The 24,117-nt window shown below is 37.4% G+C and overlaps 1 protein-coding gene across 1 annotated transcript; it reads left to right on the top strand.

Annotated features, from left to right (window-relative positions):
- Nucleotides 1-341: 341 nt before the first annotated feature.
- LOC117922566 (cycloartenol synthase 2-like) lies at nt 342-24,067 on the top strand. Its single transcript, XM_034840712.1, has 18 exons — nt 342-563; nt 1,893-2,078; nt 2,368-2,457; nt 2,905-3,099; nt 3,188-3,272; nt 3,962-4,128; nt 10,789-10,977; nt 11,150-11,263; nt 11,471-11,593; nt 11,692-11,814; nt 11,882-11,980; nt 12,724-12,780; nt 20,651-20,697; nt 20,908-21,051; nt 21,247-21,424; nt 21,860-21,940; nt 22,908-22,991; nt 23,671-24,067. The coding sequence occupies exons 1-18, from the start codon at nt 363-365 to the stop codon at nt 23,782-23,784; spliced, it is 2,277 nt and encodes a 758-aa protein (XP_034696603.1). The 5' UTR covers nt 342-362; the 3' UTR covers nt 23,785-24,067.
- Nucleotides 24,068-24,117: the final 50 nt, after the last annotated feature.

Genomic DNA, 24,117 nt, shown 5'->3' on the forward strand with positions numbered 1-24,117 from the left:
ATATCTATCAGGGACTGTCCCTGGACTCCCAAAATATCTTTCTAAAAATAGATAAATTTATGTTACAAGATTCATAATTGAATTTAGAAATCAATTTAATATCGTTGACATCACTACATATATATAGATAAGCATAAATTAAATGTTAGTAGTCTCATTCATAAATACAAGTCATGGGGGTTGGTGTTTGACTTGCTGTTGTGCTTCTATATGAATGAGCGATTCCCTCCTGGAACTCGCCATTCCAAATTTCTGAAGTTTCTCTCTTCTCTGCCCACCCAGCACCTATCTCTCTGTCCTTGGTCTGTATCATTTTAACTTAAGAGAGAGAGAGATATCTCGTCAGTTTGGTGAGTTAGAAAATGTGGAGGCTCAAGGTTGCAGATGGAGGCAATGATCCCTACATGTACAGCACCAACAACTTCGTGGGAAGACAGATATGGGAGTTTGATGCTGATTATGGAACCCCAGAAGAGCGAGCTGAGGTCGAAGCAGCTCGTGAAAATTTCTGGAAAAATCGGTTTCCAGTTAAGCCCAGCTGTGATCTTCTCTGGCGAATGCAGGTGATCCCATCTGTGTCAAAATATGCCAGAACACAAAGGAACATGAATATATAGTATATGTAGGGTATGCATGCTTATGTGACTGGAACCAAAGAAATCGTTTAGCTTCAAAGAAAGTCTCCTTATTCTACTTCTTTAATTAGTTAATTTAATACACTGAAGAATAATATAATGAGAAAGTGCCAAGTGGGCATAGGGTGAACACCTTGAGCTTAGATTAATTAATTAGTCTTGTTCTAGCTTACGTCTTCAACTTCTTATACGTACTAGATGAGTGCATATATATAAATAACATGTGAAATGAAGTAGTATATGGAAAAATTGAGAAAGGAAATTGAAAAGATAGATGTTAAAGTCTTTTAATAGATGGAAAGAGAGAAGGAAAACATGAATTTTGGAGTTATGCTTTGTGCAGAGGGTTTGGGTTAACTTCATGGTGTACCCTAAACCCAAATCCAGCCCAACCCAACTGAATTGGACAGATCTAAAGCCCATTGGCCAGAGAGGACTTCTGTGACAACCCATATATATAGAAAATTTAGTACTTGAATTAGAGCTGTTTTGATCTTAGTCCATCCTATATTTGTTGTGTATGTATGTCTTTAATTGGTAGAGAGACTACAATCTTTTCATATTTAAAGCCAGAAGCATTATCTTTTCATATTTAAAGCCAGAAGCATTCTCTTCAATGATTCTTAGAACTTCAGGAAGAAACAAGAACCGAACCTATTGTTGTTTTTTTTACTGTTTTTATTGTTATTACCTGCTGTCATGTCATGATCATGGTCATCAGTATGTTAGGTTTTTAGTTGCTTATAGAACATTAATTTGTTTTGAGGTTTAGAGTGCTTTTGCATTGATGCTAATTAATGAAGATGTCTTTTGCAAAGCTTTCAAATGGGTTTCTGAGTGCATATGATGCTAAAAGAGAGATGTTTTAGAAAACGGGCTTAGTTATGATGCTGATCTCCAAATTAACTTGATATGCCAAAATATTCCCGTGCAAGAAATGCTAGATTGCATACTTCGAAAAAAATAGCTCACAAACTTGAGGGATATAGACTTCTTTTATTTTTCATTGCTGGGAAACTTTATAGTGCATGTCATTGCTGAGACTATGAGAAAGTATAGGAAGAGAAATGAAAAATAAGTTGTATGGTTGCTTTTAGAAGTTTCCATGTTCAAGTCAAAAACATGTTGGATATTGACACTTCTCTGGCAGACCTTGGGCATGCTTTGAACACACTGTACATGTGTTTCAAGGATTTAAGTTTGTAATTTCATTACATTTCTTATTTATATTTCTAACCTTTTCTTTCTGAAATATAGTTTGTAAGGGAGAACCCACGTGTCGCAAACTTGCCACAAATCAAAGCTCAAGATTTGGAAGAAGTGACAGAGGAGGTGGTGACGACTACCTTACGAAGGGGCTTAAATTTCTATTCAACTATGCAGGCACATGATGGTCATTGGCCAGGGGATTATGGGGGTCCTATGTTTCTACTGCCCGGATTGGTAAGAGCTGACTTTTTGAATGACTCATGTTCCTCCATTTGTCAATTAACCAATGCTATTTGTTAGGGTTGAATCTGGTGAGAACCCTTTTTTTTTCTTTTTTTTTTTTCATCTGATAATCTCATTTCATCTCTTTTGAACTTTATGCAAGTCTTTTCAGAACCAATGGAGAAGGCCAAATATAATTTTTTTTTCTATATATGATTTATTCATGTGTCTCAATTTCCATTTTATCTAATCCTTATTTCCTCATCGAATAAGTGACAATTGGGTGACAAAATTGCAACAGGTCATTACTTTATATATTACAGGAGCTCTGAATGTTGTCTTATCAATAGAACATCAACGTGAGATGTGCAGATACCTTTTCAATCATCAGGCAAGATTATTTTCCTATATTTTGGCACTCTTAAAGTATTATGGTCTTTTGTTGCTGTTAAACTACCACTTGCAATGAACTTTAGCTTTTGGGTCAAACGGTAGTCTAACATAATATTAGAGTTCTGGTTCCATGATCTGATACCATGTTAAGCTTTTATAGAAGTGTAGTTTAACTGTCACTTCTCTTTCATTTTATAGGATTCGAGACTCTGATGACAGAGATATTAACATAAATTATTGTGTCGTCATAATTTTCTTTTGATATCATTTTGAGACGAGTACTTCATCAACATTATTCTTCCTACATACTCATGTAAAGTGCTATTATTTTGATGGGAAGCTAAAAAATTCAACCAAATGAAGCCTTTTACCATTTACTTGGCTAGCTCTGGCATTGCTAGTGAAGAAACAAAAGCAATTAAATGGATAGCATGTTTTGTTGCAGAATGAAGATGGAGGTTGGGGGCTACACATTGAGGGCCCGAGCACCATGTTTGGTACTGTGCTAAGCTATGTTACTCTAAGATTGCTTGGTGAAGGAGGTTTTGGTGCAGAAGGAGCAATGGAAAAGGGGCGAAAATGGATCTTGGACCATGGGGGTGCAACTGCAATAACTTCTTGGGGCAAAATGTGGCTTTCTGTATGAACTCAAAACTTTTGGCTTGAGCTAAAATATTAATTGTTTTGCAACTATGAGTTGACATTTGATCTACTTCTGATGGCCATAGGTACTTGGAGCATATGAATGGTCTGGGAATAATCCACTCCCACCAGAAGTGTGGCTATGTCCTTACATTCTTCCAATTCATCCAGGTCTCTCTCTCTCACTCTCTCTAAGTGTGTAAATATAAATATAAATATGATTATAAGTCTCCTGCAATGAGGTGTAAAGGATCATGGTTAGCTGCAAAAGAAGTTATTAATCATATCAACTTGATGCATAACAAAGATCCTAACTAGTGGGGAAAGTCAAATGGCTAGAAAATATAAGTGGAGATGATTGTAACGCATAATGAAGGATTGGAGAATTAAAATTGCTTTTGGACAACTAGGACAAGAATCTTACGTTAGAAGAAAGTTGTAGTATCTAATTTTATTCTCTATGTTAGAGAATAGATGCAAACTATGGAGCAAGGGGGTTTCTTTAAATAGAATCCTAGACTTTGAAAGGGCTAGTTTAATTATTTTCTAAAAATATTTTCCGTGCATTTGGGTTCTTGCTAATTTTATTTATATTTTTGGGGATTTTCACCTAAAGTGTTCTCTTTATTCCTTGATTCATTACCATCAAAGCTTTCACTGATTATTTAATTACTTTGCTCGGATTTTTCTCTCTCCTGTTAATAGAACTCGGTTATGTTTTCACTTTATTAAAGACTTTTAATGTTATTCTGCTTGTCAAACAAGTTACCAAAAAATTAGGTAGCTTTTCAAGTTGATTTTATCTCGTTGCAAGCAAGATTTTATTTGTCGATGGTAAACTTTCAAAATTTTTTCCATAGGACGGATGAATTGCCATTGTCGAATGGTGTATTTGCCCATGTCGTACATATATGGGAAGAGGTTTGTTGGTCCTATTACACCCACAATTATTTCCTTGAGAAATGAGCTGTACATTGTCCCTTATCAAGAAGTAGATTGGAATCAAGCTCGCAATCAATGTGCCAAGGTTGGTTAGCATATTTTCTCCTTTTGAACTCATGCTTTTAACTTTTAGCATCCCCTTATGATGCTATTTTAGCTCTTGTACTGTACTTTTGATCAGTATCCTTGCATATTTGGATGATCTACAAGTTTATCCCCTGAAAGTTTATCCCCTGAAAGTTTATCCTATTAGTTGTTGATAGATTTTATGTTAAGTATCACTGGGATGTCTATAAGTTTCTCTCCATTTTGAAGCATACTTGTATATGTTAGATGATCAAGGTGTATCTTCGTTGTGAAGTAATTTTCCCCATGTCTTGATCTCACATTTCCTGTTCCAAGGAGATATTGTAACGACTTGCGCTCAACTGTGTAGATATTGTCCACTTTGGGTCCAAAGGGGCATTCACAACTTTAAAACGTGTTTATTAGGTTAAGAGGAGCCTTTACATATATAGCATCAGGAACTTTCTTCCCATATGATGTGGGATATCACAAACACCTCCCATGCAGACATAACATCCTCGTTGTGGGGCCAAACAGACAAATACCCCATATGGGGCCAAACAAATCCCCAGCTTGATCTAATTATGGAGTTCCTTTTTGTTTTGTTTTGTTTTTTGTTTTTGTTTTTGTTTTTTTTTTCATTTTCTATTTTAACTGCATGTGAAGTTCACTATATTCAACTTTTTTTAAAAAAAAATTATTTATTTATTTACTCCATTAGAGATAATATTTTTAGACTGAAGCTTCTAAGGTTCCTTGATCAAGTCTCTCTTCTGCAAAAAAATTATTCTTTATAATGGCTTTGATTAACATGCGTATGACCCATTTTAAAATACAATATAAGCATTTTTTCAATATGTAATTCGATGTGTTTATTGGCAGTTTGGTCAGTTAGGTGTAGTTGTTAAAATAATATCGATACTTTGCATATATTAATTAAGATGTCTAACATATTATGAACACCATGATTTTCATTTGTCATTGAAAAAGATCTCTAAAGTAAGGTTATGGTCTTGAATTTGGGAATCTAATGGAAATTCACAATGCAGCACATAGGAATCTTTTTATATATAAATTTCATGTATTTCTTGTTGAGTTGTGGATTGCACTGATACTTTATGAATAATAATAGGAGGGATTGCTCCTCTTTTTCTCTAAGCTTATTATTGAGTAACTAAGGGTCTAAGAGGAATTTTTTGGTTGTTGTGAAAAGAAATAGGTTTTCTTGCAAAGATGAGCCAATCTTTTGAAACTTGTTGAGAATATCAATCAGATCAACTTTTTTTTTTTTGGTTGTTACCTATTTTTTAGGGATAATCTGGTTGTTACCTTTTTTTTTTTTTTTTGGATAATTTGTTGTTTTTTTTAGGGATAAGTTGTATATTTTAAATTTATTTTGTTCCTAAAGATCTAGGTGTACAACTGTAGATTTAGTTTGATTTGTTGTAGCTTATCTATAAAAGGAAGCATGTTTCCATTCCTTATTCAATTAAAATATGCCTTTTTTTTTTTTTACCCTATTCTATATGGTATCAGAGATAGGTTAATTGGCTATTCCATTTCTTTTTGCTCTTATTATTTTTAGTTCTATTTCTATTTCTTTCCTTTCCTTTTGTATTTCTATCTCTTTACCATGTTAGAAATTTACGAATCTACTCATTCCATTACTATTGGTTCCAATTCCTCAAAATTACCCACATCTAATTCTCATTCCCACTTTGTCCAAATCACCACAATTCGCCTTAATGAGACCAATTTTCTCAAATGGTCACAATCAATTTGGATGTACATTAGGGGTCGAGACAAAATTGGTTATTTGATTGGTGACACCAAAGAACTAGCGAAGACCGACTGTAGCTTTGCCACTTGGGATGAAGAAAACTCCATAATCATGGCATGGCTGGTAAATTCCATGGAAGAGGAGATTGACTCGATTTATATGTGTTATCTTACTACTAAGTTCTTTAGGACAACATTATTAAGATGTATTCAAACCTTGGAAATTAGTTCCAAGTCTATGAGTTACAACTCAAACTGGGCGATATTCATCAAGGTGAGAATTTGGTTACCAAATATTTTAATGTGCTTAAGGGTTTATGGTAGGTTCTTGACTTATTCGATGACCAAGAGTGAAAAAATCCAGATGATTTTAATTATTTTAAGAAAATTATAGAAAGTTCACATATATTCAAATTTTTAGTTAGGCTTAATGTTGAGTTTGATGAAGTTTGAGGTAGAATCATTGGTCGACAATCTCTCCATTCTCTAAGTGAAGTGTTCTTTGAAGTGCCAAAAGGAAATTTAGAGGAATGTTATGTTTCAGAATAGGCTCTTTGGACTTGTGGAAAACTCGTCCTTATTGGGCACTTCAACAATGGCTTCTTGCAATCCTAATAACCAATGTTGTCTGGATGACAAGCTAAGAGTTTGGTGTGATCAATGTAATAAACCACGCCACACTCGTGAAACTTGTTGGAAATTACATGGAAAACCAATTGATTGGAAGTCGGTTGAATGGAAGACTAATAAGCAAGGTGACCCTAATTGTTTCCTTGCTAAAGCACATGCTACTAAGACACCCTCATTGAGCAAAAAACAATTAGACCAATTGCTACAGCTATTGAAACCTGCTCCGCCGACTCCTGGTACTCCTATAGTATCTCTAGCTCAATCAGGTAGCTTTTCATGTGCATATTCTCTTTCATTATCTGCACCTTGGATCATAGATTCAAGTGCCTCTGACCATATGACTAATTTATCTCATTTGTTTATCTCTTATACACCTTGTTCTGAAAATAAAAGAGTACGTATTGCAGATGGAAGATTATCTTCTATTGCTGGGCAAGGCTCTATTCGTTTGTCTGATAGGATTATTTTACAATCCGTTTTACATGTCCTAAGACTCTCTTGTAATCTCTTATCCATAAGTCTTTTATCTAAGGATTCTAATTATCATGTTGTTTTTTATGCCTCTTTGTATGAATTCTAGAATTTGAACTTATGGATGATAATTATCAGTGCTAGATCAATCAATAATCTCTACTATTTTGATGACAACTAGTTTGAGAATAAACAAGCTCAGGGTTTTATTGGTAGTGTTTGTTCAATCCCTGTGCATGATCAAATAATGTTATGTCATAACAGATTAGGACATCCTAGTTGTTTCTATTTAAAACATTTGTTTCTAGGTTTATTTAAAGGATTGGATCGTACTTATTTTGATTGTGAAACTTGTTTTTTTGGCCAAAAACCATCACAATTCTTATAAAATAAAACTGTATTGTGCCTCAAAGCCCTTTTATTTGATACATAGTGATGTTTGGGGTTGGGGTCCTTCTAGGATTACTACTTTAATTGGAAAAAAGATGGTTTGTGACTTTTATTGATGATCACAAATGCCTATGCTGGCTTTATCTAATGAACTCTAAATATGAGGTTGCAAAACTCTTTCAGGATTTCTATTTTATGGTTGAAAACCAATTTTAAACCAAAATAAGTATTATTCAGAGTGACAATAGAACAAAATTTTATAATGATTGTTTAGGCGATTTTTTTTTTCTAGAGAAAGGTATTTTACATCAATCAACTTGTAGGGACATTCCTTAACAAAAAGGAATTACAAAATGTAAAAACATATATTTACTTGAAGTAGGTAGAGCTCTTATGTTTCATTTGGATGTTCCTACACACCTTTGGGGACATGCAATTTTAACAACTTGTTTTTTGACTAATAGAATGCTTAAAAGGGTTCTAAACTATGCAACACCTTTACAAACTCTTAAGAATAAATTTCCAAACACACATTTCACTTCAGATTTACTTTTAAAATTTTTTGTTGTATAGTGTTCGTCCATATACCAACTCATCTCCAATCCAAATTTGATCCAAGAACCAAAAAATGTATTTTTCTAAGTTATGCTCTTAATAAAAAAAAAAGGGTATAAGTGTTTTAATCCTACCACTAGGAAAATTCATGTTAGTATGGATGTCAACTTTATTGAATATATATATATATATATATATATATATATATATATATATATATATATATTTATTTATTTATTTATAACAAAACTACTCTTCAGGGGGAGAACTCTAATGAAGATCAATTTTGGCAACAAGAACAACCAAAACCTAGTATTTTTCTTCCTGAAATAAATAAATAAAAGATGTTTTAATTAGTGAAAAAGAGGGAAACATTGATTAATCTATGCCAAATAAAATTGCATCACAAATAGGGGGAGAAACTCCACAACCTATCTCCACTGAGTTCCATGTTTATACTAGGTGTAGGTTTAATTCTAATACTGAGAATAATCAAGTCAATCTTGAGCATGGTCAATCATCATCTCCTAGTTCTCAAAATCTAGGTAATCTTCCTATGGACTTCACTCCTTTACATCTTTCTGATCTTGATATCCTTATTGCAATCCGAAAAGGAGTTAGGAATTGTACCAAATATCCCATTGCTAAATATCGGTCTTATCAAAGACTCTCAGAAAAATATAGAGCTTTCACTTCAAATATTTCACTTATTCATTCCTAAAACTATAGAGGAAGCACTAGGACACTCGGAGTGGAGGTTAGTAGTTTAAGAATAAATGAATGCTCTTTCGAAAAATAGAACATGGGAAATTGTTGATTTACCTAAGGAGAAGAAGACAATGGGATGCAAGTGAGTTTTCATAGTCAAGTGTAAGCCCGATGGTAGCATTGAAAGATATAAAACAAGGTTACTAGCCAAAGGTTTCACACCAACCTATGGAATTGAGTACTTAGAGACCTTTGCACCTGTTGCAAAGATGAATTCCATTCAGATTTTACTTTCTCTTACGGTACATTTTCATTGCCCTTTACACCAATTAGATGTGAAGAACGCTTTCTTAAATGGCAATTTGGAGGAATAAGTGTTTATGGATTTACCATCGGGTTTTGAAGAAAAATTAGGAAAAGAAAAGGTTTACAGATTAAAGAAGTTCTTATATGGTCTTAAGCAGTTTTCTAAGGCTTGGTTTGAGAGATTTGGAAAGGTAATCAACCTTCAAGGATATATTCAAAGTCAAGTTGACCATACAATGCTTTATAAACACTCAAGAGAAGGAAAAATTGTTGTGTTGATAGTTTATGTGGATGACATTATTCTAACTGATGATGACAATCTAGAACTTGAGAGATTAAAGAAAGCTTTAACTCGTTAATTTGAGATAAAAGATTGGGGTGAGTCCCTTGAAATACTTTTTTGGTATGGAGTTTGCTAGATCCAAGAAAGGTATTTTCATTTCTGAAAGAAAATATATACTTGACTTATTAAGTGAAATAGGTTTACTTGGATGTAAGGCTATAAAAACTCTTATAGAACTGAATTTGAAACTCCAACTATCAAGTCCAATAGAGGTGATTGACAAAGAGAAATATCAATGCCTAGTTGAGAGACTTATTTATCTCTCTCATACTCATCCTGATATTGCATTTCCGGTAAGCATGATGAGTCAATTCATGCACTCGCCAAATCAGGAACACATTGATGTTGTGTACAGAATTTTAAGGTACTTAAAGGGGACTCTTAAGAAAAGGACTTCTATATGAGAACCGAGGACATCTCCAAGTGGATGTGTTTACTGATGTAGATTGGGCAAGAAGTGTAATTGATAGGAGATCAATTTTGAGGTATTGTACTTTTGTTGGAGCCAATCTTGTGACTTGGCAGAGTAAAAAGCAGAGTGTTGTGGCTTGAAGTAGTGTTGAAGCTTGGTCTAGAGCCGTAGCCCATGGCATTTGTGAAGTTTGGTGGATTAAACAATTACTTGAAGAACTTAAGGCTACTAGCCCTTTACCTATGAAGGTCATTTGTGATAATAAAGTTGTCATTGCCATTGCCATTGCCATTGCACATAATCCAGTACTCCATGATAGAACTAAATATGTCAAGGTTGGTAAATATTTTATTAAGGAGAAATTGGAAAATGGACTGATTGTTATGCCCTATATGCCTACGGTTCAACAAGTTGGAGATATACTCACTAAGGGATTGCCAAATAAGCAGTTTGATGATTTGGTAAGTAAGTTGCAATGAATGACATCTTCAAACCAACTTGAGGGGGAGTATTGAGAATCTTAATCAGATCAGAATTTTTCTGATTTGGTTGTTTCCTATTTTTTAGGGATGATCTGGCTGTTACCCATTTTTTAGGGATAATTTGTTGTTGTTTTTTTAGGGATAAGTTGTATATTTTAAATTTATTTTGTTCCTAGAAATTTATGTGTACAATTGTAGATTTAGTTTGATTTGTGGCAGCTTCTAGCTTATTTATAAAAGGAAGCATGTTTCCCTTCCTTATTCAATTAATATAAGACATTTTTTTTCTCCCTATTTTAGAAAACTAATTCAACTAATAAAGAATGGGAGTCTATTGTATGTAACTTACAACTAAATTCTGGTTTTTCTTGTGGTTCAACCGTTATATTTCCTTAAAATTCTAAATCAAGTCAACCAGAAATATACATGTCGATTAATTTGTATCATTTTTCTCCTTGGAGTTTATTTGATTTGCAGTTTCATGATGATGACATCATTTTAATAAGCATTTAAGAAGGAAATTTATGAAGAAGATCAATTGCATCTTTCTTATGCTTTTGGCTCCCAGTTGATTTTGATATTTGTCTTTACAATTATTGGCAGGAAGATCTATACTATCCACATCCACTGGTTCAGGATATTCTATGGGCATCTCTTCACAAGGTGCTTGAGCCTATTCTGGGGCATTGGCCCGGAAACAAGTTGAGGGAGAAGGCTTTATGCACTGTAATGCAGCATGTACACTATGAAGATGAGAATACACGGTATATATGCATAGGGCCTGTGAACAAGGTACATGTGAAGTATAGAAAGGTCCTTTGAACTGCAATAAATGTACTATTAATTAAGAACTGAACCAGTTAGCTTCTTTAATTCTACCACTCTACTCAGGTGCTCTTGATCTAATTGTCTGTTCTTTTCTGTTCCATGAAGCTCTTGATTTCCTATTATCTGATTTGTACAGGTGTTAAATATGCTTTGCTGCTGGATTGAAGATCCAAACTCAGAGGCCTTTAAGTTGCATATTCCAAGAATTTTTGATTATTTGTGGATTGCTGAAGATGGCATGAAAATGCAGGTCCGTAAGTAGTATTAGTCTCTTTCTAGTTTATCTCAGCGTGCCATTTCCATTCTATATGTTACAGAGAATTGTGATATTACTTTTTCTGGTGGATGTAGCCATTTATAGTGGCTGTATCCATTCATAGTGGCGTGTTGTAAAGGCAGATTTTGTATATTATTCCTTGGAAATTATTGAATTTTATTATCTATCTGTTTACTGCAGGGTTATAATGGAAGTCAATTATGGGATACTTGTTTTGCTGTTCAAGCAATTATTTCAACAAACCTAGGTGAAGAGTATGGTCTGACTTTAAGGAAGGCACACCAATTCATAAAAAATTCTCAGGTTCATGTTGCTATTGAAGTTTGATCTCATAAATCACCTACATATGTTAGCAGTTGTCCATAATGATTTTACTCCACTATTCCTACTTTGTTTTCAAGGTCTTAGAAGATTGTCCTGGAGATCTGAAATTTTGGTATCGTCACATTTCCAAAGGTGCTTGGCCGTTCTCAACTGCTGATAATGGATGGCCCACCTCTGATTGTACAGCAGAAGGATTGAAGGTAACAACTGAACTAACTCAAAATAATTGTTATACGGACACTTTTATTGTTTATTTCTCTTGTGCAGGCTGTTCTATTATTATCTAAACTTCCATTGGAAACAGTTGGGGAACCATTAGATATGGAGCAATTATTTGATGCTGTAAATGTTATCCTTTCATTACAGGTATGGACATATTGAGTGGGTATAGGTATGGGTGTTTTTGCATTTTAAAATTAGGATTTTTGGAAAGTGCAGAATATAGTCTATATTCACGGCAGTGGACAAATAACTTTGTATGCATGGTTCGGAGTAACTTTATAGACATAGATGCCTCTTCTATACAAAGCTTTACACATTCTGAAAAACTGCACATAAAAAGGGATTTGAGCGATTTTCAAATATCTTCCAATTTCTCTCCTGCCAAATTGTTCAAAAAGGATTCAAAAGGGCAGCCGACACTCTCTCTTATGTCCCTTTCTGACATAGAGTCCATTCCTACTTAACAACATTGGTGTTATTGAAGAGTGGATCATGCAATCTATCCCAAACCACTGAAGGTATTATTTTGACCTGTTCTTCTCTGTGCAGTTCTAAAAAATTTATTATTGCCTTAAAAGTTCTAGGCCACAAAGCTATTCCAATAATTATATAACTTCAGATCAGATTTTACAATACTTGTATACTACAAATTTATGCTTGTTGGCTGAAACTTGTTTTTGAATCTTGCTAGCATACCTAGAATGGGATTCTCAACTCAAGTTTTGTGTTGAAGATTTTTACAAGTGTGTGCTTTGGGAACCAGTTATAATTCCTTGTTCAGCCTGTTCTCCCTTCTTTTCTGATTATCAATATTTAAGATTCCCTGCTGTCTGACTTCAGGTTAGTGTAGTACTGATTTTATAGCTTTTTCCTTGGAATCTCAACAGAATGCAGATGGTGGTTTTGGAACATACGAATTGACAAGATCTTACCGATGGTTTGAGGTAACTTTGATAAATGCTAATGCCATTTTATTAGTTTCACCTCCTGAAGTTGCCCCATGAATGTAGCATATACAGTCCAAGACACATTTCCTGTCAATAAGTAGGAAATTGGGTTCCAAATGAATGTCCACATTAAAAGCATCCATGTGAAAAGTTTCACTGAGTATTCTAGATTTCTTGCTCTCTTTTTGTGATTTTTGGTAAAGAATTCGGTGTTCTATAAATTCTGTTTTTTCTCATTCTAAATCATTCTTCCTTTTAGCAATTAATCCTTGTGCTTTTCCATCTTATTGATGATTATTGAACCAGGGTAGAAAAATTTTCACTAACTATGTGGACCTTAAAGATAAAGAAAGTTCCATATACCATAACTAGGGAACAACATGATGTAAACTATTGTGACCTTACTTCCCATGGAGAAGCCTGCTCCACAGTTGATTCTCTAAATAAAATGAGTTGTCATCTAGTTTTATTATTGAAAGGAAGGTGAGATGGGCTTGTTATAAAATTCAAAGATAGATGGAATCGGATTTTTTTTCTTTCCCTCTTTTTTCTTTCTTTCTTTTTTCCTTCAAGGCAAAGTTGCACTTGAAACAACACCTTGATTTGCTTATTGATTGAGGAAGGTCATATTACATACAGCAGCTCCATTGCTACTTGATAATATGTGTGGGATTGGAACCATTAAGTGGTATGTCATACTCCGGAATCTGCTATAATTTGGATAGACTTGCTTAAGTCACTTAGGTCATTTTTGGATTGGTTTTTTGTGAGTCAAAAGTTCTTCTTTAAGTCTAGAAAAGAGCTTATATGTGTTTGGATAATTTTAAAAAAGTTGCTTCTAAGTTTAGAAGCTTAATAAAAAGCAATGGCAATGTCACTTCTTATAAAGCCATTCTTTTAAGCTTATATTGTACGTTATTTTATTTTTAATGAAACTTTCATGATTCCAAGATTGCCATTTTAAAATCATGGGTTCAGCATCTTGCTAAAGCAAGAAACTATCCCAATGAGAGTTTAGATAGATACTATATGTCATAAGCTTCATTTGAATAATAGAATGTCTTCTTTCCAATATTATTTTTTGAGAAGTGAGCACAAATTAAATTAAAGGGCAAGAAGTCACAAAGCATACAGGGAGTATACAACGCAGCCAAACCCAAAAACAAAAGAAAGAAGCAGCCTCACTGGCCCTTAAGTAGTCGCTAGCCACTCCAAAAAGACTAAAAGCAAAGAGGACTCCTCTCCCATGTACACTCTAGCTCAACTCCACAAGTTACAAACAAAATAATTTTTGAGTTTTTGTATATCCAAAGAACCCCCCCTAAAGGCTAATCTATTTCTTTCCTTCCATACTGTCAAAAAAATACACAACCGGATGGAATACCGGATTTTTTTCCTCTTCTCCCCACAAAAGGGCCCCTCCAACTAAGTAACACCTCTTTGATTGTCTCTAGGAACACCCAATGAACCCCAAACAAGGCAAGGACAATTTCCCAGAGGACCCTGACCACTATACAGTGTAAAAGAATGTGATTTACATTTTCCTCTTCACAACCACACAAAAAACAACAATTAGGAAACTGCCACCCTCGTTTTTGAAGCCTATCCAAGGTGAGGATCTTCCCCTATGTAGCCTCCCAAGCAAAAAAAGACAGCTTTAGTTGGGACCTTGTCCACCCAAATTCATCTAACCGAGAAGGCTAGGGTATTGGGAGCAACCAGCAAATTGTAAGCATGTCTGACTCCAAAGGTGCCTTGACCCCCACCTTTCCATACCACTGAGTCCTCTACTTGGGAGATCTTGAAGTCCCTCAGCATATTAAACAAAGCTCCTATTAAATCCAGCTCCTAATCATTATAATCTCTAGCAAATATGAGATTCCAGCCCCCTTGACCGAGGCTAGAGTCCCACACCTCATTAACCGTTGCATTCCTATGCGCCAAGGCAAATAACTAAGTAAAAATTCTGGATAGCGCCTCGTTACCACACCAGTGATCAATCCAGAATTTTACCTTAGTCCCCTTACCCACCTTAAACATTATGTTATCCCAACACCAATTTGCCTCCTTCAAAATCTCCTTCCACACCCCCACTCCAAACGCCCCACGAGCTTCATTAGTTCGCCAACCAAAACTTTCTTGACCATACTTCACCCCAATCACTTTCTTCCAAAGAATGTCATTTTCAAAGGCAAACCTCCATATCCACTTGCCCAGCAAGGCTTTGTTAAGGAGATCTTCCGTATACCTAAACCTCCTTTCTCCTTTTGAGTGCACACCACCTCCCAATTGATTTGGTGGATTTTCCTTTCCATTCTTCCCCCCCCCCCCCCCCCAAAGAAAGTCTCTTTGTAACTTTTCAAGCCTTCTTGCCACTATCTTGGGCATTCAAAAAAGGGACAATTGATAAATAGGAATGCTGGCCAAAGTGTTCTTGATGAGGGTAATTCTCCCGCCCTTAGAAATGTATTGGCTTTTCCAAAAGGCTAATCTTCTCCTCATTCTTTCTTCCACCCCATCCCACATAGATATGGCCTTGTGGTGGGCTCCAAGGGGCAGCCCTAGATAAACTGAAGGAAGAGCCCCCACTTTGCACCCAAGCTCCACTGCCATTTCCTTAATTTCTTCTACCTCTCCAATAGGAATTAATTCGCTTTTAGCTAGGTTTATTCTTAGCCCCGAAGCCGCCTCAAACCAAGCTAAAATCCAACTTAAAGAGGTTAGATACTCTTTCCTTGCTTCACAAAAGATGATTGTGTCTTCAGCAAAGAGTAGATGAGAGACATTCATCTCCATCCTCCCTCTTCCCCGAAGGCTGCAACCTGAGATGAACCTCCCAACAACTGCCCTTCTTATGAGTGCACTTAGCACTTCCATACCCAGGACAAAGAGATAAGGAGATAGAGGATCTCCTTGACGCAGCCCCTTGGAGCTCGAGAAGAAGCCTGTTGACACCCCATTGACCAAGATAGAAAATTTGGAAGTTGAAATGCACCACCAAATCCACTCCATCCACCGAGACCCAAAACCCATCTTGTGCAAGACCTTCATGAGAAAATTCCAATTAATGCTATCGTAGGCTTTTTCAATATCCAGTTTGCAAATCAGCCCTTTCTCCTTACGTTTGTGCCAGAAGTCGATCACCTCATTAGCTAGAAGCAAGGCATCCAAAATCTGTATGCCCCTTAAAAAGGCATTCTGGTCCACAGAAACCACCTTTCCTAGGACCTTCTTCAACCTATTTGCCAACACCTTGGCCAAGAGTTTGTACAGTCCCCCTAATAGGCTGATAGGCCGAAAGTCCCCAAGGTCCCCAGTTCCTCCTTTCTTTGGAATTAGGATCAGGAAAGTGGTGTTGAGGCTTTTGCCAAAAGATCTTTGCTAAAAAAACTCCTTAAATAGATCCACAAAGCCACTATAAACCCATCTGGTCCAGGAGCTTTGTCACCATTCATTTCCAACAAGGTAGAGTGGATCTCTTCCTCAGTGAATGACAACTCCAAGCCTTCAGCTTCACTGGAATTTAGACTTTGGAGGTGCAATCCCTCAATATCAGTTTTCCAGCCTAACTCTTTAGAGAGCAGTTGCTAAAAAGCGTTCACAATCCCCTTCCTCACGTAATGCTCCTCAGTCCTCCACGCCCCGTTAATTTTAATTATGTTAAGGGAATTGTTTCTTCGATGGGCATTGGTCATCCGGTGAAAGAATCCTGTATTCTTGTCCCATTCCTTAATCCACAACTCCCTCAACACTTGTCTCTAATGGGTTTCTTCCAACAGAACCCACTTTTTGAAAGTTTCCTTAGCTACTTTTTCATCTCCGTTTCACTTACTGAGAGACTCCTTTCACTTTCCACCCTATCCCAGAACTCGACTTGTTGGAGAGCCAAGTTTTTGTTAATTTCCAGCCTTCCAAACATATCCCTATTCCAGTCTTTGATTTTCTGTTTCAGCCCCTTCAGCTTAGAGGCCAATCTAAAACTGGCCCTCCCACTCACCCCAGACCCCTGCCACCATCCCCGAAGAAGGTCCTTAAACCCATCCATTTTCAGCCACATGTTTTCAAACCTAAACGGAGAGGGGCCTCGTCTTAACCCACCACCTTTCAGCAAGATGGGAAAGTGGTTAGAAGTGGACCTCGATAGCTTGCTTTGGACAACCCCATAGAATTGATCAAGCCAGTTCTGGGTCACAAGGTATCTATCCAGTCTAGCCCAAGATTGGTTGTTCCTACCCCCACTCCAGGAAAACACACCACCTTGCAATGGAAGATCTAGAAGCTCTAATTCATCAACAACCTGGGCAAATCTTCTCATTGCACCACTTATCATTCCTTGACTGCTCCTTTCTCTTTGGGAGAGGATGACATTAAAATCACCCCCTAAACACCAGGGGTCATTCCAAATGCCTCTAATTGCCCTTAACTCCTCCCAAAAGCCTCTCTCTCCTCCCTAGAGAACGACCCATAAACTCCTGTGAAAATCCAGACGAACCCATCTTCCACATTCCTGAGCCTACATGAAATAGAGAAGTGTCCCATCTCCATCTCAAGCACCTCTAAGGTCCTTTTGTCCCAACAGATCAAAATTCCACCCGTAGAACCATGAGCATCCATTGCACCCCAGTCCAGGAACCTCCCAGATCCTAGACTCCTCACCACACTCTCAGACATTGATTGAATTTTTGTCTCCTGAAGACAAAACAAGTCCACCCTTTGATTCCTAATCATGGCCTTAATCAGCTTTTTTTTGGAGCTATCATTAGCTCACCCCATGTTCCAGCTTAGCAACCTTAACTTCATTATACTTCCAACATCTGGCCCCCTCTTTCTTGTGTACCACTCTTCTGCTTCTTCCTTCCCTCGTAATTAATGGAGCATTCTAGTCTTTTCAATTCCCTTTCAAATTTCGATTTGTCCAGAAGAACTTTACTATGGATTTTTTTCTTTCATTTTTCTGATCTTGACCAAGAAATCCAAAATGTCTTTCTCCAAGCCTTTTGTCGAAAACCCTAGGAACTTGCTGAATCTAGCCAACTCACTACCCTCCCAATTGACCTCTTCCCATCCTCTAGCTTCATGTGGCACTGTACAGACCAAGCATAGCTCATCTCCACATTCTCCATTGCTGCCATTATTAACCTCCATCAACTCCCAACTAGTAATAGTCCTCTGCTCTGTAGACCCCGAGCCATTGACAATGCAACACTGAGTTTCCCTCTGGGTTATCTCCCAACCAGCCCCAGAAAAGTCGTAATACTCCCCCAAAGGAGTCTGACCAGAAATAGAAGAGGGAGAAGAAAAGGGGACAGGAACCAACAATCCAAAAGGGTTAGAGGCGGTCCCATACCTTAGAGCTTCCTCCAATAAGGTGCCGTCAGTCTTTGAATTCTCCATAGATCGTGGTTCCATCTCCACCTGCTTACTCAAGTCGTCCTTTATCCAAAAAGAGGAGATGCCAGAGTTTGGGCCCTCCAAAAGGCATGGGCCAGTCAATACCAGGGGACGGGCCTCACTAGAAGGGGCTAAACCTTTTGCACCAGGCAAAAGCGAGCCTTGGTGTTCTAGCCTAGTCACCACTAAAGGCTCCTTGGCCTTAGCCCACCCTGATTCCATCCTATGTAACGACTCATAAAAGGACGACCCAGTAAGAAACGGCCTAGACGACCCAGAGCAAGACGACCTAGCCTCAAGACCAGCTGGGATAGTCCTATAAGACCTAGGGGCCAAGTCAGAGCTCCAAGGGGACTAGGCGAGGTCCGTCACAAGCGGCCTACCCAAGAGAAACTCCACAGGCTGCCCTGACCCGCATGTTTGGCCCCGCATCCCATCGACAGACGGCGGTAGGGCCTCGAGCCTAGTGACACCGCCCTCCTCCGTCATGTGCTTACTTGCGCATGCATGAGACTTACCCCCAACCTCGCCTACTGTTACAGTCTTCAACCCTCTCTTCCCTATCGGCCCCACTTTCAAGACTGGCCTAACCTCCCACCAGAGGGTTAACGCGTAGCAGAAATCTTCAATCTATATTTCCACGACGTTGGCAAGCTCTTCTTCGTTCATTTTCACCAGAATCCGCACCCACTGCAACTCCTCTAGCTTTTCTGTTTGGGAGTCGACTGCAAGAAACCCCCCACACTCCTCCCCTATCCTTCTCAGAATGGCTTGATCCCATAAGGAGACGGGTAGGCCCACAATTCGCACCCATGCCTCACGCCTTTTTTCCCCTTTCGATAGGCACCCGGTTTTGGGACTCCATTTTTCTAGGCGAAGAAGGATTCCCCCACCGAAATGCTTCCAAGGCTTAGGGCATTCTCAACTTCTGCCAATAGTTCAAATTCTAGCAGAATCTTACCCCTCTCCAGTTTTGCAAGTCCTAAGTTGCCCTTCAGTCCCCAAGATTTTGCCAAGAGGGTCCCCCAACTCTTCAGGTCATCCCCCATCCCTGAATTAGGGTTCCAGGACCCAACCAAATAGTGAACCAATTTATTCAAGTTTTGGCTTAGCTCATTATCTTTGACCACCACCTTGATCACTGCTCTTCCTTTGCTCATCGGCTGTTTGATCACTTCCGCAAAGGTTTTCGTCATAATAGGCTTCAGCAACATTGCTTCGTCTTTCTGGCCTTCCTTCCCTTCATTATCAATACCCAGACACCGTAGCGTATCCACCATTGAAGTCTAGCCTCTCACTGCTCCTCTCCCTTTAGGGATAAAAATGTTGAAATTTTTATTCTCCAGGTCCACAACTCCTAATCGGATGAAGCACCCACCTTTGTTTTCATTGCGCACCATTGAATAGGCCTTCCCATTTTCCTTCCACTTTCTTCCCCATTTTCCAACACTCGTATCCTTACTGCAATGAACCAGACCTTCAAAAAAGAGCCCTAAGCTCTTTAGTCCCATTCTTATCCATGACGAGATCCCTCTTTTCCTTTCCATGATCGTAGCTTGCATTTTGCCCTTTTTTTCCTTCTACCTCAATCTCAAAGGTTTTCGACTCCACACTAAATCTACCCTTCCTTGAGCTATTCCGAGGCCCTGAGAGGATAACTCCCTCTACACTCTCACTCAGGCTTAAAAGCCCTTGCTCTTTTCCATCACTCCCACTCAGGCGCAGAAGCCCTCTCTCTTCTCCATCGCTTTCCCTCAGGCGCAGAGGCCCTCGCTCTTCTCCATCGCTTTCCCTCAGGCGTAGAAGCCCTCGCTCTCGGTCTCCCTCACTCTTTCCTTCTCTCTCTCTCTCTCTCTCTCTCCTCCATGAATTTCATTCATTCGTCTTCTTTGAAGGATAATGGATAAAGATTATATTTGAACTACAAGTTTATGTTAATTAGAAGCTTGGGAGCTAAATAGCATCTGGCACTCCTAGGAGGGCATCGCATTGAAAGGAGCTCAAAGGAACTAAAGATAAATTGAGATAGAACCTAGGATGATGTCGCAATGATGGGAGTCCAATGGAACTAAAGATAAAAGTGAGATAGAATCCAGGATGGCGTCACAAAGATGGAAATCCAAAGGAAATAATTGAGCGATGATCTTGTTGAGGCTTGTGATAGAACTAAACATTTTAGAAAATTGAAAGTGTATGTGAAAACTACAGTTTTCAACTTTTCTTTTTCTTAATTTCTTTGCATGTTTTGCACATTTACAACATTCCGAATATTTGTTATGCTGAAGCTGAAGAACTAAACCTCATGTGGGCATACAGCACCATTATTTTCCTTATTTCCATCAACACATGATCTTATCTTTGCTTGATTAGATAAATTTGTGGTGCTATCAAGGTCCTCCACATCTTAAATTGCAGTTTATTTTAATTGTGTTGGGAAAAAATTCAAACTATTTGTTCTTTTTGTTCTATCTTTCAGTTAATCAATCCTGCTGAAACTTTTGGGGACATTGTCATTGATTATCCGTAAGATTTTAATCACTCTTCAGTTTCTAATGTTTACGCATAATTCTAGTTTGTTTTCACCCACCTGGAAAAAAAGAAAAAAAAAAGGAAAAAAAATAATAAAAAAAGAGGTGGGTTGTTGGGGGAAAGGAGTGGGTAGGGTTGTGCGTTGTCTTGTAGTTTGATTTGATGGAGAAAATCTTATATGCTGTTACCTGGGTGGCACTGCAGATATGTGGAATGTACCTCAGCTGCAATTCAAGCATTGACATCGTTCAAGAAATTATATCCTGAGCATAGAAGGCACGAAATAGAAAATTGTATTTCTAAGGCTGCAAAGTTCATTGAAGACATACAGGCTCCTGATGGCTCTTGGTTTGTTTTAATTTATTTAATTAATTATTTTTACATCTCTGCACAAGCCCTAGAAATTGTTCTTTTGCTATAGCTGCATGCTTTTGCTATTTTGTTATATCAATCTCTCAGCTTAATGTAAGCAGTACCTAATATTTGTAGGGGTTATAGGACTGTCATTATGTGTGTGCAATTGATTTTGAGTATTTTTGACAGGTATGGATCGTGGGGAGTCTGTTTCACTTATGGTGGGTGGTTTGGAATAACGGGATTGATAGCTGCTGGAAACACATACAGTAATTGCCCCTGCATTCGTAAGGCTTGTGATTATCTGTTGTCCAAGGAGCTTGGTTCAGGTGGTTGGGGGGAGAGTTATCTGTCATGCCAGAACAAGGTTTTGATTTCCATTCTATGTGGAATTTCTTTCCTTTATAGTTCTAGTGTGCCTCATGATGTTTGTTCTTAATAAATGCTCCTTATAAATCTGCAAAGTTGAGATTTTATGAAGATTGCTATCTTCTTTGTGGTAGCTCATCATAGAATTTATTGCAGAGCGTAGTGCACCTTTTCTTTGGAATTAAGTAGAGTTTTTTCCCATAGATCTTACTTGCATTGAATAACAATAAGAACCTTGATTTATCATGTAACTTGACACAAGTTAATGAACTTCAGTAAGATGTGCTTGGCTGCATTCTAACCAATTTTAGGAATAGCCTAATCCAATTCAGATTCATTTATTATCTCTGTTCGTCATCTATCTTGATACTATTTATAATAATTCATATCTTCTACCTTGTATGGTTGATTATTCTAATGCCTCTTTAAACAGGTGTACACAAATCTCCCTGAAGATAAGCCACATAATGTCAATACTGCTTGGGCTATGTTGGCTCTCATTGATGCTGGACAGGTAAAGTTGGAGACTAGTGGTGCTATTTGATGCTAATTTAGTGTCCTCAAGTTTTTTTATAATGTGTAGTTGATTAAAGCTTCCTATACCATTTGTCTCTGTTTCTCCATATCTGGTATGTTTGTTCTTTGTTGGTGAAAAGAAAAGAATCAATCTATGGTAGGACATTCTAATAAGTTGGGGTTTTAGTTAGAAGTCTGGGGTATTATGATAATTTCAGTGGGAGAGGGTCTAAAATATCTAAATTATTTGATTTAGCTCTTGGGCTATGCTGTAGGGACACCTCATTGCAAGACTTCCCTCTTTCTAATAATTTGGTTTTTTCCCATATATTTAAAGTTGGCTTCTGCGTTTGGTGTTTTGTGCACTAAGGCGGGCATTTGGATCTTTTTCTTTTTGTTCACTGATACAGATTTTGTGGTGATTTTCACCTATAGATGCATACATTTGTTCTGAAGAAATAGTTGCACCAAAGAGAAAGTAGCATCACATAATCTCGAGTTTTTCTTTCTTTTGCTTGCATGTTCATAGAATGCACCAAAATTACCCAGACTAGGTTAGTTCTTTCTCTATTTTTTGTCACTCGAGATTGTAATCTTCTTCAAGCAATTGTATGTCAATTAAAGCTCCAGATTTACACCATAAATCTTCTTCAATCATTCTAGTGAAACATGAGATATTGTGAATTAAAGTTCCCATAAATTGATGAAAAATGAGTTCCCTATCACAAGGTACCTTTGGGAGATATGCAAGCATGGGAAATTACCATATTCCAACGGTACCTCCTTTGTTTCAGGGATATGGGGGGTTTCTCTGCCCCCTTTGTTTATATGTCAATTCTGCATGCTTTTCTGCTTTTCCATGACTGGATATGGTTTCAGGGATTTTGTGAATTCTTAGTTGTTTTTAGCTTTAGACAATTCATTGCATTACTTTCTATTTTTTGTTGTTCTTTTCCTTTTGGAAGGCTGGGAGAGATCCAAACCCACTACACCGTGCTGCAAGGATATTAATAAATTCCCAAATGAAGAATGGAGATTTTCCTCAGGAGGTAACTCTTATAAATTCATTGCATTATTTTTAATTTTCTCTGTTGTATGCAAAAACTACAATTAGGTGGTCACCTAATGGCTGGTTCCCCCTGTGAGAAATCGAAATTATTAAGAATAGGAAGTTAAGGGCTTATCTGTAGTTATTCATGCCCCATGCTTCTTCCCTGTTTTTCAAAAAATTTTCCCTTTATTTTCTGTAATTTATCTGCACACACCAAATGCCTTTTCTCTGGCATTCTTTTTTCTTTTTCCTTTTTCATGAACAGGAAACAAGGTTCTAAAAACTGCATCCAAACAGGCCTTTGTCATTCTGTTAAAGTTGCTTGGTAAAAGTTAATGGAATAATTTGACGATTGAGGGTAATACTTGAAAAACATTGTAACAGTATCAGGCTTATGAGCATTTAATTGATCCTTTGTAGCTCTTGAAAACGTGTACCAAATGTGAAAGACTTGTCATGAGACTCATTAGGAAAACCCCAGGAAGCTCAAAAACAAATGCTTGGAATTTGGATAAGAAAGTTGATCTGCAACCCCATAAATATTTTAGTAATTTGTTTCAATTATATAGATTACATGTCTGGTTAGAAAATGAGTATGCATGCTGATTCCCATTGCAACAACTTTGCTGACTCCCATGCCTGAATAGGTTTAATAGCTTCAACATTTCTTCATACAGGAAATCATGGGAGTCTTCAACAAGAACTGTATGATCAGCTATTCTGCATATCGGAACATTTTTCCTATATGGGCACTTGGAGAATACCGGTCTCGGGTGCTTCATTCTTCCTGAAAATGTAATTATAACGTTCCAAAGAATGAGATGCATGCTTGTCTACTGAGTGTAGCCCTTGTCATGTTTATAGCGAATAAGGGTCCTGGCTGGGACTTTTCTGTTTTGTGTTGCTTGAATTTTCTAGGAAAAGAAACATTACTGGGTTTAAGATAATATGTGGCTATAGGGTCTAAGATAATCTGTAAGAAACCTAAGCTTATCTTGATTTTGATCCATGGAAAGGCATGTATGCTGGGGAGGCCCTTGCCATTAAAATTTATGTAATTGACAATTGCGGAAAGGGTTGTGTGTAGTTTGAGTCAAAAGAATTTCACAGGTCTAGAATGTAAA

Source organism: Vitis riparia, chromosome 9 (genome assembly GCF_004353265.1).
Source record: "Vitis riparia cultivar Riparia Gloire de Montpellier isolate 1030 chromosome 9, EGFV_Vit.rip_1.0, whole genome shotgun sequence".
Taxonomy (NCBI): Eukaryota; Viridiplantae; Streptophyta; class Magnoliopsida; order Vitales; family Vitaceae; genus Vitis; species Vitis riparia.